Below are 16,080 nucleotides of genomic sequence, written 5' to 3' on the forward strand. Positions count from 1 at the left end.
TGCTCCCACGCCGTCTCTGCATACTCACCCGGCCATCGCTCCCACGCCGCAGCCCCTCGCCGCCTGACAGCCACGGTGGTCACCTCTGACAGGCACGCGGCCGACGGCGTCTCTGCATGCAATGCGCATGCGCCATAGGCCGCGGCCGTGCCTCCCTTCTGCTTCTTGTGCTCCGGCTATGCCCTGACCCGGAAGCACCCCCTGACCAATGGCAGACCAGACAGGGGCATATCAGGCCGCTTCCACCTGAGGGAGGCGCCTGATCGTTGTTTCCTAGCACACTGGACCTCGCTTCTTCATGTGCTCTCTGCAGTCTCACAGTCCTGTTCTCGTGTGCTCCCTGCAGCAGCCTCGCAGTCCTGCTATCCGTGTCTCCTGTTGTACTTCGTCCCACTCCAGTCCTGCCTCCGGTGTTCCTGTTCCATCCAGCTCCAGTCCCTCCGTCCTACTCCAGTCCTGCCTCCGGTGTTCCTGTTCCATCCTGCTCCAGTCCCTCCGTCCTACTCCAGTCCTGCCTCCGGTGTTCCTGTTCCATCCTGCTCGAGTCCTTCCGTCTTACTCCAGTCCTGTCTCCGGTGTTCCTGTTCCATCCTGCTCCAGTCCTTCTGTCCTACTCCAGTCCTGCCTCCGGTGTTCCTGTTCCATCCTGCTCCAGTCCTTCCGTCCTACTCCAGTCCTGCCTCCGGTGTTCCTGTTCGATCCTGCTCCAGTCCTTCCGTCCTACTCCAATCCTGTCTCCTGTGTTCCTGCTCCAGCCATCCCTCCACGTTCCAGTCTACAGTCTTACTCCACTCTTGTCTCCTGTGTTCCAGCTCTGTTCTGTCATCTACACTTCAGTCCCACAGTCCTACTCCAGTCCATCCTGAGCCGCCCCTCTCGGTACTGGCTACCGTGTTACTCGAACCCCTGGGCCTGCTCCTAATGGTCCCTGTATAGGGGTCGGTTCCACCTGGCAGCTCGCCCGGGGCCCCTCGGTGCCACGGCCCAGAGGGTCCACTCCTGGAGATTCCGGCTCCAGACCAGCCACGCTAACAATGTATATCTTGAACTGTCCTCCCACCTCTCCTGTTCCCTCTTTGACCGGTTACAATCTGGCTTCCGACCGCATCACTCAACTAAAACTGCCCTAACTAAAGTCACTAACGACTTACTAACCGCCAAGAGCAAGCGACACTACTCTGTCCTTCTTCTTAACCTATCCTCTGCCTTCGACACCGTAGACCATTCCCTCCTGCTACAGACTCTCTCATCTCTTGGCATCACAGACTTGGCCCTATCCTGGATCTCATCATACCTAACAGACCGAACATTTAGTGTCTCCCTCTCACACACCACCTCCTCACCTCGCCCCCTGTCTGTTGGTGTTCCTCAAGGCTCTGTCCTAGGACCCCTACTATTCTCCATCTACACCTTTGGCTTGGGACAGCTCATAGAATCCTACGGTTTGCAGTATCACCTCTATGCCGATGACACGCAGATCTACCTATCTGGACCCAACCTCGCCTCCTTACTGACTGAAATCCCACAATGTCTGTCTGCTATCTTAGCCTTCTTCTCTGCTCGCTTTCTCAAACTGAACATGGACAAAACAGAATTCATCATCTTTCCCCCATCTCACTCTACCCCTCCACCAGACCTATCCATCAATGTCAATGGCTGCTCTCTTTCCCCAGTCCCGCACGCTCGGTGCCTTGGGGTGATCCTCGACTCTGCGCTCTCTTTCAAACCACATATCCAAGCCCTCGCCTCTTCCTGCCGCCTCAAACTCAAAATTATTTCCCGGATCCGCTCATTCCTCAACCACGAAACCACAAAAACACTAGTGCATGCTCTTATCTCCCGCCTCGACTACTGCAACCTCCTACTCTCTGGCCTCCCCTCTAGCACTCTGGCTCCGCTCCAGTCCATCCTACACTCTGCTGCCCGACTAATCCACCTGTCTCCCCGCTATTACCCAGCCTCCCCCCTATGCCAGGCCCTTCACTGGCTTCCTATTGCCCAGAGGCTCCAATTCAAAACCCTAACCATGACATACAAAGCCATCCACAACCTGTCTCCTCCATACATCTGTGACATGGTCTCTAGGTACCTACCCGCACGCAACCTTCGATCATCTCAAGATCTCCTTCTCTACTCCCCCATTATCTCTTCTTCCCACAAGCGCATACAAGACTTCTCCCATACTTCCCCCATACTCTGGAACTCTCTGCCGCAACACATCAGACTCTCACCATCAACGGAAACCTTCAAGAAGAACCTGAAGACCCACCTGTTACGACAAGCCTACAGCCTGCAATGATCCTCGGTCTAGTGAACCACCGCATGACCTGCTCTACCCTCTCCTACTGTATCCTCACCCATCCCTGTAGACTGTGAGCCCTCGCGGGCAGGGTCTCCTCTCCTTATGTACTTTTGTGTCCCATGTCTTACACATGTTTATTTTACCTGTCTATAATTCCCCTTTTCACGTGTAAAGCGCATGGGATAAATGGCACTATATAAATGCATAATAATAATAACATATATATTTAAAAAAAATTGTTTAAAGTTCACATGATGATGCCAGATCAGATAAGGGATCGTCTGTTGGAGAAAGCGGCACAAGCCGTTGTTTTGTTGGGGATGCTATACCTGTCGGGTGTCCTCCTTTTGCCGTTCTCATTCACTTCCAGTAGGATCTCGGAAGAATCGCTCGGAGAGCTGCTGACACTGGTGTCAAGGAGGAGCTGTTCATGTTGTGCTAAATACTGTGCAGGACTTTGCTTTGCCAGGCGAGCACAGTGGAGAAGCTCCCGCTGCAGTAATGGGAGGTTAGCCTACAGAAGAAAGGAACAGGAGGCCTATAATTTCATGTCCTTCAATACTAGGAGGCTGCAGTCAGCACAGAGAATTTCGAGGAAGAAGAATCATAGAAAAGCTAAACCTGGCGATGGGATCACACACAAATGGGTCTCTTAATAATTGGATATCCTATGGATGCTTCTATGGGCTATACCTTAAGAAAAGGGATAACAAAGGGACGGAGAGGAAAGTTGGTGGCTTCTTGCAGCTTCGAATGGAACTCCTCAATTGTGAGAGTAGAATTCTGCAAGAAAAGGATAAAAAAAATATACAAAGTTTACTCCGCTGCTTCTACATTTTTATTCTTTCTCTACATTTGTAAGGAATAAAATGGGTTATCCACCTTTGGAAATAATTCATATTTTTTACTTAAATGTGTGTATTTGGGGCTAAAAATATTTTTTACAATTGGGTTTCATTAAAGATTTTGCATTGTTTGGCTTTTACTGGTTGTTGGTCTCGGCTGCACGGTCAACCATGTGGTCTTAGGTCATAAATCAGCTGAGAGGAGCTCAGAAAAAGACAGATAGAAGTGACCAACTCTCTCGTCATTCAATCTGAATCAGCTCGCTGACAGATCCTCAGTAAGCTCGCTCTGCAGCCAGCAATAGAACGCAAACGGTGCAAAATGGTAGCAATTTTTACCCCCAAATGTATGTACTTTTAGAAAATACCTGCTCATAGGAGATAATTTTAGGATAATCTAAGATACCGTACTTCTAAATTTATGTGGCATGCACCTTTTATATGTATATGCAATAAGTATAAGTTTGCCAAAACTTTTCCCTAAGGGTGCTTTCGCACATAGCTTTTTTTAGTTGCAAAAACAGCAATATTTTTGTGAGTTTTTGTTGCAAAAAATGCTGCTTATATTTCCACCCTAGGTGCATCCTTTTGGGATGCTGCCATTTTACTGAAATGCAGTATATGGTGCTTTTTTCATGCCTTTTTCATAAGATTTCTATAGGGAAAAAAACATATAAAAAAGCTTGTAAAAAAAATGCATGATATTCATGAATAAAAAAAGCTGCAAAAAAAAACAAACAAACCACAGTGTGAATGAAGGAAGTCTAAGGCTACATTCCCACGATGAGCTTTCGGACAGTTTTTCATGTTGCAGATTTTCTGCACCCATTAAGCAAAATAGGTTTCAAAAATACATAGTGTAACAAACGCAGCAAAAACTCATTGTGGGAACGTAGCCCAAGACTATGTTCACATTCAGCCTTTTTTTTCTGCTCTCTTGGCAGTAAAAACGCCTATTTTGCAGCTTTTTTTTTTATTTTTTTCAGCTGTTTTTTGGGTGCGGATTGCATATGTAATTTGTCCAGTCCATTTTTAATAAAGTTAGTTTTACTCATTTTTGCAGAGTTTTTTTTTCACTTTCTATAGGTGAAATAGAACGGAAAAAAAGCTGAAAGAATAGAAAGCTGCAGATTTAAAAAAAAATGCAGCAATTTTCCAATGCATCAAAAGAAAAAAAAAGAACAAGCATGTGCATGCGATTTCAGAAATCTGTAAAATCAGCTTTTAATTTGCATTAAAAAAAAAAAGGCAGCCAAAAAAAAAACCTACTGTGTGTGAACAAAGCCTAAATCCAGTCTGGGATGCAGTTTTCAATCTTGCACTTACCACAAGCCCGAGCACCAGTGCACGCACGCGTTCCCCAATCTCTGGAGATATGTCGCTGCCAAACTGCTGCAAGGTGGTCAGGAAGCGCTTGAGTTTGCTCAGCTGACGAGCCCCGCAGGCCGGTGGCAACTGCTGATTGGTCAATGCGGCAGAGGATGATGCTGAGGGTCCATTGCTGAAACCATTGGGGGTAGAGGGTGCTCCGTTGATGGCGGTGGGAGAGTGGCTGCTCCCGTTCATCACTGTAAGGAAGAGTCATTAAGGATTATTACTGCACAGTTGCACAACCCGATGTGATATTTATAAACCGCACATTACATTCCAGCCCTCGTCGCCCCGCAGTTGTGTTGACCAGACGAGCCCACCACCCGAAATCCCACCCAAGACGCATCTCTTATACCCAATCTTATTTCTATTCTAAAAAATCTCAAAATTTATATATCCTCTCTCCAAATACCAGTGCATGACTGAACGGCTGCTTTGCAGAAAAATATATTAAATTGTCATAATTAAAAAAAATGCAAAAATTAAATGTCATAATCTAAAAAAAAATATGCAAAAATTACAAAAAAATGTGCATAATATTTTGGTTTGTTTTCTATCACCTCTATGAAAGATTTAATTGCAGGGCAAAAAAAATCGAATTGACTACCTGAATTTTGTCCAATTGCAGAAAACAAAAAATCACTCATTTTCCTTGATGCATCCTATCCATATCGCACATATCCACGTCACTCGTACTCCCATGCAAATCCAAATTTTTTGCTAATTGATATGCATGCAACAGAATCGTATACAATAGACGAGGCCTCAGGTAGAAGAGCGTCCATGGTCTCGCAGTCGTCACTTACCTTTCCTGGTATCTCTACCCCTATCCCTATTGCGGTCTGCTCTCCGAGCACTGACACACTGGCACCAAGTGCAAACTGAGGGGCGGCCCACGAAAGAGCAGCCCAAAATAACCACATGCCCACAAATGACAGGTGGGATCCCAAAGTGACACAGGGTATGTGTGTGTGTCCGTCTCACATGCTCTCTATGTATTCGAGCTGCAAGGGGGATACATGTATAAAACAGACTGTATACAGAAAGTCAAAAATCCATTGCGGCCGCCGCACAATAATAAACACAAACGCGTGGATTACAGGCACAAAAAATACACACATTAGGGACATGGATTACGGACACGCATACACACACATGCATCTGTTCCTCTTCAGCTTAAACTAAAACCCATCAGATCAGAAGCTTCTACGACCCAACATCTAATTAGACAACATCTGGCCAAAGATGGCAAAAAGCTCATGAACCCGTCGAGAGACAATGCTGCAAAGTACGGGAGTCCTAATCATGGAGAAATGACCAAAAATGCCAATGTGCCCATCAAAACTAGACCAAGGCACCAAGAATGGAGTACACAGGAGCAGCGTCAGCCATCATTTAGAAACGCTTTTGTTAACGGAACCATTTTTGGCCAAATCTTAAGCAAAATTGCCGAAGACGGCAAGCAACCAGAAGACAGACCTCACATCAAAGACACCATGAAAATATCAGATAGCCAACCAAAAGACAGGATATTCTGGAGATTCACTACTCATATGGTCAACATGGCCACCAGGAGCCCATATTAAGACACTTGAAAGGGTTGTCCAGTTCAGACATCTCTATTATGGGGTAATACAAGCAATTTCTGACTGGAGGACCTATCCTGTCATACATTACACAGATAAGACATTAATTTAAATGCACACTGTGTAATGCCTAATTTTACCTGTGGGGGCACTACAGGGAAGCTAAAAACTTACTGCCAGGTTTCCTCACTGTTAATTGATGATCATTGGGAACTCTTTGATAGCTCAAATGTCAAAAGACCCTTCCAACAAGAGTTGGCATTTGTTCGAAAGCAGAGGACACTTTTAATGATAAGCACTGTCTGATAATACCCATTTACGAAGATGGCACTAACCCTTTAAATTACCTAATAGTATATGAGGACAGGAACTGTCATGTGAGCTAGTTCTCCTGTTGTGTCCTAGATTGGGAGTATACCGGCTATTCTAGCTTGCTGATTCTGTAAGTGCCTTAATTAAAAAATGGTGACTGCAAACTGATTACAATTTACCCTTCACTACGGACATATTAACATGATGTTTACAAGGATTGGACCCGTCACATACGAATGTAGTAAATGTGATGACAGTTCAGAGGGCATTTTGTGTGCCACTCATCTCTCTTCGGTCCAACTCTCTTCGGTCCAACTCTCTTCGGTCCAACTCTCTTGGATCCAACTCTCTTGGATCCAACTCTCTTCTGTCAAACTCTCTTCGGTCCAACTTTCTTCGGTCCAACTTTCTTCGGTCCAACTCTCTTCGGTCCATCTTCGGTCCATCTCTCATCCGTCCATCTCTCACCCGTCCAGCTCTCATCCGTCCATCTCTCATCCGTCCATCTCTCTTCCATCCAACTTTCTTCCATACAACTCTCATCCATCCAACTCTCTTCCATCCATCACTCATACATCCATCTGTCATCCATCCAACTCTCTTCCATCCATCTGTCATCCATCCAACTCTCTTCCATCCAACTCTCCTCTATGGGACGTAGTTTGATTGTGCACGCTGCGCTTTTGGCAAACCCAGTGGAACCATTTCCTTTGCTTATGTAGAAAATTAGGTGGAACGCTTTTTTACCAACGGATTTGTAAAAAACATAAATATATTTCTTTAGAGGAAGAAGAAAAAGCTATAGAGCCATCTCACTTGTGCTCGGGGTGAAGGAGGAGTTGCGGTTGGCCCCCTGGCTCAGGGCAGGTGATGGAGGGGGCATGTTGGGCGGAGTGGTCCTTGTCTGGGTCTTCACATCAGCCGGGGAGTCTGGCATTGTAATGACTGTATTGTAGAATTTGCCTGTGAAGAAGAAGAAGAGAGACGCATGAGTCAAAGGATGCTCAGAGGATTTACATCATCACCTGGAGAAAAAACCCACAAAGTATGTCAGGCGGGATGATGTCTAGAAATTACCATTCAGGTGGAGCGCAGTGGAGGCGGAGACCAGGGGACAAGACAGAACACAGCAGTTAAAGCTATTCCCAAACACCTGCTGTTAGGATCAGCTGTGTCCCCTCCATTACCCTCCCTCCTCCTGCTGCGCTCTGCTATTATTAACCCTTGCCTGGCTGCTGGCGCTCCATTCCTTTGCCAGCAGTACAGTCTTGAGGGTTCACTGCAGTTTGAGAGCTGAGGACAGGTGTGCAGCAGCTGCTTGAATCTATCCCGCTCTTCGATGTACTCTGGCCAGCACCAAAGAAGGGAACATAGGGCAGGAGACAGGAGGGGAGAAGTTTTGCCAGGGGCAGCCCTTCGCCTACTGCCTTAACCCATTCTTTGCTGCATCGAAAATTGTTCCTGACGAAACGCGTTGTGTCTGTATTGTTTTGAATGCGCCCACTGAGAGGTCACCGCCGAACATGGGACTATAACCCTAGGGCCCCTCCCGGAGCCGATCTCACTCCTGTTTGGAGAAATCATTTCTCACCACTGGGATTGTTTTTGCACTGGGTTTTTGACAGATCCCTGGAAAACTCCAGAGGTCCAGTGCAGGCTCCAGCCAGGAACTCTCCTCCTCCTCGGATTATTTTTATTTGCTCTGTAATGGACTGCAGCTGGACAGAATCTGACATCTGGATTCCATCACCCGCCGCCTGGTCAGCCAGCTCCTTGCATACTCACATCTCTACAAATGTGCCACATGCACAGAGAAGGAAGGAGCGAGCGTGGGGAAAAAAAGAGGGCACCTTCCATCTGTGCCACGCAATCAACCAGAAGTTCCAGCAAAGCTCTGCCAGCTGAGTCTTACAGTTTGTGCCCAGCTGAAGCGACACCAGTAGCCTACATCTGCTCAGACTGGACACAACATGGCTCGCAGCTGCCTCCGCACAATGAGAAGAACAGTGAGAAATTCATTTGGCAGCCATGAAAAATATATGTCAATTACATGTAAAAAAAAAAAAGGTTCAGAGTCCAGACTTTGTTTCTGCTACTTGATTTGACCTGAAACTTTCCAAATGCGGCAGATTGCAATCCAATATTGGATGCTATCGATAACACAATCTTATGGGAGGCGCAGGATATTGCTTCTCATCATGGCGTTCCATGCCCAAGAAATTCCGTGCAACATGCACCGAGGTCTACTGCAATCACCATGGAGCCCCATCGTTAAAGGGGTTGTCCCAAGATTAGAAAAACACAACCTCTTTTATCTAATGCACTAACACACCTGTCTGTAGGTTGCAATTCTTTCCCCCTCACCTTACTTTTATGGAACTAGACCTCCATACCAGCAGGGTCTAGCCGGTAAATTTTCTCCTTCAGGAGACAGACCTTGGAAATTTAAATCTGCAAATAGCCTTTACACGTTGAAAAAGAACAAGGTTAGGGTTAAGGTGCCACCTATTGGACGTAGTAATGATATAAGTCAATACTGATCCAAAAAGAATAAAAAAAAGTCAAAAAAGCCATTTGCAAGGAGCTGTTTCGGGGGTTCTTGCCCCTCATAGGTACAAAGTACAGGACTGGTTGGCTGAGTGAGAAGCCTTTGATGGAGTCTAGATATTACGGCTGAAGTTCCACCTGCCGCAATGGCCAATTGACACAATTTTTTTTTTTTAGAACCGTGCAGCCGCGTTGACACCGCACTGCGCAACACCATATGACCGTACACTAATTTTTCCAATCTTGTGCAAACCGATAGCTTTGCCCTTTAAAGCTTTTATCGCATCTTCTTCTGCTTGATTACAACCAATATGGCTTCCATTAAAGCTCCTATGTAGGAAATAACCCAGACCCTTAGGACATGTTCACACATTGTTGCACATTTGTGGATTATAGCATTGTATAGAACGAAATAAGCAGTGAAAATCTGCACGGGAATGAGCACGCGACTGATATGAAAATACGCAACAGGTTCTCATTTTCCAAGGAAATATGGACATATATAAGAAAAGGATAAAAAAAAAATCCAACTATAAAATAATCAGGCCATAAAGTACAAAAGTTGCGCACTCCCACCTTCTACAAGGACCATCGGATAAGCCACAGGAACATAAAGACCGATTCTTCAGCTTATTTTTGCCACTTTTTTGCATGAATAACTCCATTTAGTGACTTTTGAATTTGTGACCTATTCAGCAAAGGGTTTTTTTAAAGCTATTTTTGGGTATTTATTCATAAAATATGCACATTTTTCAGATTTTTAACATCAATGTGACTTTTCCAGATGTTTTCGCATGATTCCTCAAATGCAACTTTTTAAAAACTTGCAAACTTTTTTTGTACAAATCTACTACAGTCGCACCCTGGAATCATATTTTTATTTGTGTAAGCCAAATTTTTTTCTTGTGCAGAAGAAGCGACTCTTTGCTCTAAAAAGGCGCAAAAAAAGAGTTAGAGACAAAGCTAAAAAAGTATTTTTGACTTCGTGTAAAATTCTTGAACTTCTTGAAAATTTGGCAACAAATACCACAAGATAAAAAAGAGAAATGACTTACGAAAAACCTGCAAATGATGAATTTGGGCCATAGTTTTTGCTTCACATCTGTTACTACTTAGTAGTACATGTGACAAGTCCATATTATGAATGAAAGGTAAGGAAAAAATGCACATTAATGTCAAATAATCTAATTAATTCCTGAAGAATTAATGGTTGGAATAGCAGTTTATTCCAAAACGTCCATCCTGTACTGTGTGGAGTTGACAGATCGACCCTATTACATGAAGATGTGGGGAAGCGGCAGAAAAGAGGAAGAAAATTAACCATATTAATGCAAACAAGTACACGGGAAGAGGAAGAGAGAGCGTGAGAAATGGAGATGTGCTGGGATCATACAACCATCTGACAGAGGGTGAAAAATGACCAAAAAGGAGCGTGGGAGGAGAGCAAGGGTTAAAAGATTCCCCCCCATAATCAGTCCCAGTCCATGCTCTTTAAATGGCTGGAAATGCAGAGCAGATGTTGGGAGGCTGATCTGAGCCAGAGCCGGCCCTGCTCCTAAATAAAGTAAAGTATTCCTGAAATTCAGGACTAAGCTCCGCCAAGAACAACTCCAGATAAGACCCTGAGACACTGGGCTCCATCTGGTCTGTGTTATGGAAACACTCAGTGCAGCTGGGAGCCAAAGATCGGAGCTGGGAAAGAAAGAATGCGCATCTTGTAATGGCGAAGACCAGTACCTACACACATGTCCCGATACACACCAGCTTAAAAGATAATTCCACCCATAGAATATTTATGCATCCATGTACATATAATTTCAGAATTTGGTACCATTTGAAAAGTAACAGCTTCTATGTCCCCTTTTTAAAGGTCTTAAAAGTAAGGCCCTGGATGCTTTGCACAAGAATGGTGCACTCAAAACTTGGAAGCCACACCCAGAGTTGTAGGTCAGGTTCACCTAGTGTTGGATATAAGGCCCACCTAGTGTAGGAGGTGAGGCCCACCTAGAGTAGGAAGTCACCCCCACCTAGATTAGAAGATCAGGCCAACCTAGAATAGGAGATCAGCACAACTAGAGTAGGAGGAGAGGCCCACCTAGATTGGATGTCAAGCCCACCGTAGTGTAGGAGGTCAGGCCCAGGTAAAGTAGGAAGTCAGTCCCACATAGTGTAAGAGTTCAGCCCCACCTACAGTAGAAGATCAGGCCAAAATAGAGTAGGAGGTTACCCCCACCTAGAATAGAAGGTCTACCCAGAGTAGGAGGTCACTAAACCACTAGTTTCTTGATACGCTTCTCAGGATTAGCATTCCACATATGCCCATTTCAAAACCGCCCATTATGGCATTAAAGGTATTTCCCTCTACTTTAAAAGTTATTGTCAATCAAAATCATATACTCACCTCTCGGCCTGACGACACTCCTGAGCACTCACTACTGTGCAGTCCGCGGGATCCAGGGCTTCAACATCTGCAAGGGGTATCGTGTGACCACTGCAGTCAATCACTTGCCACTGACCACATTCTGACTGCTGACTGGCTGCAACATTCATATGATGCTAACTCCAGAGAATGAGATTATTTTTTTTTTATCTTGCCCCAATCTAGTCTCGATGTCAATAACTTTTAAAGTAGGGCAAAACAGTTTTAGGCCTGTAAAGGTACTGTCACACTTAGCGATGCACCAGCGATCCCGACCAGCGATATGATGTGGTCAGGATCGCTGGTGCATCGCTAAGTGGTCGCTAGTGAGCTGCCACACAGGCAGATCTCACCAGCGACATAGCGGGGGTCGCTACTTACCTGTCAGACGAGGCGATCCTGATGTCCACCCGCCCGCGTCCACGCATTGCTCGTCGGCGCCACAGGAAGCCCAGCAGGAAGCTGACGACGAAAAACGGTCCAGGACGTTCTCGCGCGATCAGCGATAATCAGCGGGGGAGCCGGTCGGAGGTAAGTATCAGACGTAGCGATATCGCTAGCAATATCGCTGCTACGTCACAAAAAACAGTGATGTTATAGCGATATTGCTAGCGATATCGCTGACTGTGACAGGCCCTTTAGAGGCGTCCAGGGGCAGTGGACACGTGCATTGTGCAAAAAAAAAAGCCAAGGTTAGTCAACCTGACATATTGGTGGTGTGGTGGCCTCAAACCAAGTGTTTTCTATGTTTTTTTCCAAGAAATTAGAAAAACTGCAGTGCCACTATTGTCTCTGGCTGTTTTTGGTATTACAGCTCATCCCTATCCAAATGTAATAAGGTTGAGCTGAAATCTAAGACATAGACCATGGACTCAGGGAGCAGTATTTTAGGATTTAGTGCAGATAAATATTTTCATCCTACTTTACAAAGTATCTCACCCGGCCACGTGTACTGAGGAAGAGAAAGAACTGGGTCTACGGATAGATGCCTCAGATTTGGCGGATATCCTTAAGCCTCTCATACACATTACGTAGCTGTCAGCCGAACGATCATTGAGCCAACAGCTATCTGTCCGAAACACAGGGACTCCTGGCTCCGCCAATGGCTTCTGTGACAGAGCCACTGCCAAAAAACAAAAGTGTTAAAAGCCTATGTTGCCAATCCTGGGTTCCGCTCCCTTCTCCTGGGTCCGCTGCCCTCTGTTGCGCTCCACTTCAGGTTTTTCTGGTTGCCTGGCGGGGATCTATAACATCATCTCCATAGACCTTTATAATGCTTATTGGGATGCACAACTGTGTCTTGAAAAATATTCAGGATTGAGAGTCCTCAGTAGTTGATACCTTTTAATGGCTAACTGAATGGCTAACACGGTACAAAGATATACATCTTTCCTGTATCAACTGTGTCTTGGGATTGAGACTCTAGTGTTCCTTGTTTGTCTGCTCCATTATCTGTTCTACCGTATTTCAATTCGCATCCATCCCTACTGGGTTCCACTCCATCAATCCATCTGTTCGTGAGTTTCCAGTTAGTCCTAGTCCCCATGATTTCAGGTGTCTTCTGGAAGCTCCACCAATGTCGTCCGTGTGCCCACCCAAACCAGAGGCTTTAGCGGATCCACCTCAACTGGTGAGCCATAGCAAAAAGGATCTTCCATTGACAATCCAACATTCTGGATTCCTTTCTGCCAAGACACCATACTTCTAGGGGAAAGTCGGGAGTGCCCCATACACATTAAACTTTTGGCCTCCACCGGCTAGAAGGAGAACGGATACCTTCTAAGTGCAACTTTTTTCCCCCAATTTTTAAGACAAAAATATGCTCCTAAAAGTTGTCACCCACCTTGCCCCAAATTCTAGGCAGGTCATAAGTGCTTATGCCTCGAACTCACAGTATCATATATGCCTATAATGAGGATAATATGGGTCACGAAACCCCACGGCTGGGCCGAGATCACAGCTGTAATATGGATGAGAAAATATTACTAGGTTAACCTTTCTCAAAAGAGATCACAGAGGACAACCCTACAAGAAGACTATTTTGGGTGGTCATTCCCAAGAGGTTTCACTGTATTTATAAGTAAGTAGTAACTTGATTGTTTTTGCATTTCCTATGAGTTATCCTGGCACTGGCACAGCCGGCTGAGCATATCCATAGTAAAGCACCTAGCATGCCTTTTATTATAAACTTGCTGAGCATAATAACACCTTTAATACAGATCTGCACACGCTAATATCCCATCTGTTACAGATCTGCAGGAAGCAGTCAGCCACAGACACATCAAGTCTAATGTTGAGTGCATGGGGTACCGGAGGATAACAAACCACCTCCGAGCACAGATCAATACAGATCCGAGCAGCAGACATTGGCAGGTTACTATCCCCCGAGTATCACCGCTGTATATCTAATATATGCTAAAGTGTCCAGCGCATAATAATGACAGCCTTCTCACCTCCTGAGATTTATATTTACCGTCCTCGAAGACATCTTTCGTCAATTGTTTATCGCAGATCTTTCCTAGTTACTCCTATTTCAATTAAACAATAACCAATAATAGATTTTAGGATCTGATGTCTCCAAAATACAGTTCTGCCCATCTATCCCAAGACATATGGAGACGAGGGTTTGAAATCTTATATATTTGTCATGCAAAGACGAAAGTTGTACAATTCTTCAGTGTTTGATCATTGTGTGCCCTGATTCTCTCAACTAAGGAGAAGATGGAGAAAAAAAATTCTCCATCTTCTCCATTGTGCCAGTCCGTGAAAATCGAACTGCTCTCAGATGCCATCCGAGTGCAGTTCGCTGTTTTCCACTCATTGCTTTGCATGGCCGAATGCGATCCAGATATCGGATATTGGAACTTGGGCATGCTGCGATTTTTTTTCCTCTGACCGTCTTTGTCCGAGGAAAAAATCGGACATGTGCACAACCTCATAGACTAACACTGGTCTGAGCGCGGTCCAATATTTTGTGACCAAAGATACAGTAGTCTCTACGAGCCCTAATACTAACCAATTTGCATTCGGCTATAAGAACATACCAAGGGAAACGGTGACTTGTTTGTCCTGCAAGGAGGTCCCAAGTGTCACTTTAAAGGGATTGTCCCATAAATAACATACATTACCTATTCCTAGGAAAGATGGTAAATGTATAATCACTGAGACCTCCTACAGATCCTGAGAATAGGGGTCCCAAAATTGCCTATGTGAATGGAGTGATAGTGAGTATGTGCAACCACCAGTACTACAGAAAGTGAGTGGAGCAGCGTTCCCTACCAGTCCATTCTCCCTGAAGTCTTTGGGGACCTTGTTCTTGTGACTGGTGGGGTTCTCAATGATCAGACACCTAGCGATCATACATTTATCATCTACTCCTTCGTTATGTAATATATAAAGGGCATCTGTTACCCGTTTTTTGCTACAGTCATATGTTAAAGTTTGGGCACCCCTATTAATGTTAACCTTTTTTCTTTATAACAATTTTGGTTTTTGCAACAGCTATTTCAGTTTCATATATCTAATAACTGATGGACTCAGTTATATTTCTGGATTCAAATGAGGTTTATTGTACTAACAGAAAATGTGCAATCTGCATTTAAACAAAATTTGACCGGTGCAAAAGTATGGGCACCCTTATCATTTTCTTGATTTGAACACTCCTAACTACTTTTTACTGACTTCCTGAAGCACTAAATTGGTTTTGTAACCTCATTGAGCTTTGAACTTCATAGCCAGGTGTATCAAATCATGAGAAAAGGCATTTAAGGTGGCCACTTGCAAGTAGTTCTCCTATTTGATTCTCCTATGAAGAGTGGCATCATGGGCTCCTCAAAACAACTCTCAAATGATCTGAAAACAAAGATTATTCAACATAGCTTTTCAGGGGAAGGATAAAAAAAGTTGTCTCAGAGATTTAACCTGTCAGTTTCCACTGTGAGGAACATAGTAAGGAAATGGAAGAACACAGGTACAGTTCTTGTTAAGCCCAGAAGTGGCAGGCCAAGAAAAATATCAGAAAGGCAGAGAAGAAGAATGGTGAGAACAGTCAAGGACAATCCACAGACCACCTCCAGAGACCTGCAGCATCATCTTGCTGCAGATGGTGTCACTGTGCATCGGTCAACAATACAGCGCACTTTGCACAAGGGGAAGCTGTATGGAAGAGTGATGCGAAAGAAGCAGTTTCTGCAAGCACGCCACAAACAGAGTCGCCTGAGGTATGCCAAAGCACATTTGGACAAGCCAGTTACATTTTGGAAGAAGGTCCTGTGGACTGATGAAACAAAGATTGAGTTGTTTGGTCATACAAAAAGGCGTTATGCATGGAGGCTAAAAAACACAGCATTCCAAGAAAAACACTTGCTACCCACAGTAAAATTTGGTGGAGGTTCCATCATGCTTTGGGGCTGTGTGGCCAATGCCGGCATTGGGAATCTTGTTAAAGTTGAGGGTCGCATGGATTCAACTCAGTATCAGCAGATTCTTGACAATAATGTGCAAGAATCAGTGACGAAGTTGAAGTTACGCAGGGGATGGATATTTCAGCAAGACAATGATCCAAAACACCGCTCCAAATCTACTCAGGCATTCATGCAGAGGAACAATTACAATGTTCTGAAATGGCCATCCCAGTCCCCAGACCTGAATATCATTGAACATCTGTGGGATGATTTGAAGCGGGCTGTCCATGCTTGG

At 44.9% G+C, this 16,080-nt stretch overlaps 1 protein-coding gene across 5 annotated transcripts in view; it reads right to left on the bottom strand.

Moving 5' to 3' along the window:
- The window catches only part of CBFA2T3 (CBFA2/RUNX1 partner transcriptional co-repressor 3), a 111,947-nt gene that overhangs the window by 11,372 nt on the left and 84,495 nt on the right, over positions 1–16,080 (bottom strand). For 4 of the 5 annotated variants that reach the window (XM_073583544.1, XM_073583524.1, XM_073583533.1 and 1 more), the window contains 4 exons: positions 7,233–7,379; positions 4,474–4,715; positions 2,996–3,085; positions 2,632–2,816 (listed from right to left, as the gene is read on the bottom strand). In XM_073583544.1, the coding sequence (XP_073439645.1) occupies positions 2,632–2,816; positions 2,996–3,085; positions 4,474–4,715; positions 7,233–7,353 (638 nt within the window). In that variant the 5' untranslated portion in view covers positions 7,354–7,379. The remainder of the gene's footprint in view (positions 1–2,631; positions 2,817–2,995; positions 3,086–4,473; positions 4,716–7,232; positions 7,380–16,080) is intronic. The other variant, XM_073583550.1, reaches the window with a different exon arrangement.

This window comes from Dendrobates tinctorius, unplaced genomic scaffold (assembly GCF_039654945.1).
Source record: "Dendrobates tinctorius isolate UK_male_01 unplaced genomic scaffold, ASM3965494v1 ptg000009l, whole genome shotgun sequence".
Taxonomy (NCBI): domain Eukaryota; kingdom Metazoa; phylum Chordata; class Amphibia; order Anura; family Dendrobatidae; genus Dendrobates; species Dendrobates tinctorius.